The 568-nt window shown below is 59.3% G+C and overlaps 1 protein-coding gene across 1 annotated transcript in view; it reads left to right on the top strand.

Moving 5' to 3' along the window:
- Positions 1-568, top strand: part of EMH_0089120 (uncharacterized protein) — a gene marked incomplete at both ends in the record, with an annotated part of 4,501 nt that overhangs the window by 3,794 nt on the left and 139 nt on the right. The window contains one exon of the mRNA XM_013494712.1: positions 135-568. Within this exon, the coding sequence (XP_013350166.1) occupies positions 135-568 (434 nt within the window). The remainder of the gene's footprint in view (positions 1-134) is intronic.

Below are 568 nucleotides of genomic sequence, written 5' to 3'. Positions count from 1 at the left end.
CTGCAGGAGTTCCTGTTTCTACTGCTGCTGCTGCAGTTTCCTCCGCTGCTGCTGCTGCTGCTGCTGCTGCTGCTGCTGCTGCATATGATATTGCCTATTGCTGTGTCAGCATTTTGTGTTGGTGTTTGCTGCAGCTGGTGCAGCTGCTTCGTCCTGCTGCTGTAGCGGGTGCTGCAGCAGCAGCAGCAGCAACAGCAGCAGCAGCAGATATTGGAGCCCCTGCTGCCTTCTTTGCTGCTCGTGGCCCCGCTGCTGCAGACCAGCGCATGCGGCAGCCTTCGGGTGTATGGGCACCTCGCATGCAGCGACGAACTGCTGCTGACAACCAGCAGCAGCAGCAACAGCAGCAGCAGCAACAGCAGCAACAGCAGCAGCAGCAGCAGCAGCTGCAGCTGCACCCGGGAGGTAAGTTGATACAGAGCACCCTCTTGCTGCTGTCCTTCCCCTCTCTATCACCAGCAGCAGCAGCAGCAGCAGCAGCAGCAACAGCACCACCACCACTAGCAGCAGCAGCAGCAACACTTCTAGCGGCTGCAGCAGCAGCAACAGCAACAGCATCACCACCACT

The sequence above is a fragment of the Eimeria mitis genome, genomic scaffold, assembly GCF_000499745.2.
Source record: "Eimeria mitis Houghton genomic scaffold, Emh_scaff126, whole genome shotgun sequence".
Taxonomy (NCBI): domain Eukaryota; phylum Apicomplexa; class Conoidasida; order Eucoccidiorida; family Eimeriidae; genus Eimeria; species Eimeria mitis.
The sequence above is the reverse complement of the archived record's forward strand: the minus strand, read 5'-3'. Positions and strand labels throughout refer to the sequence as shown.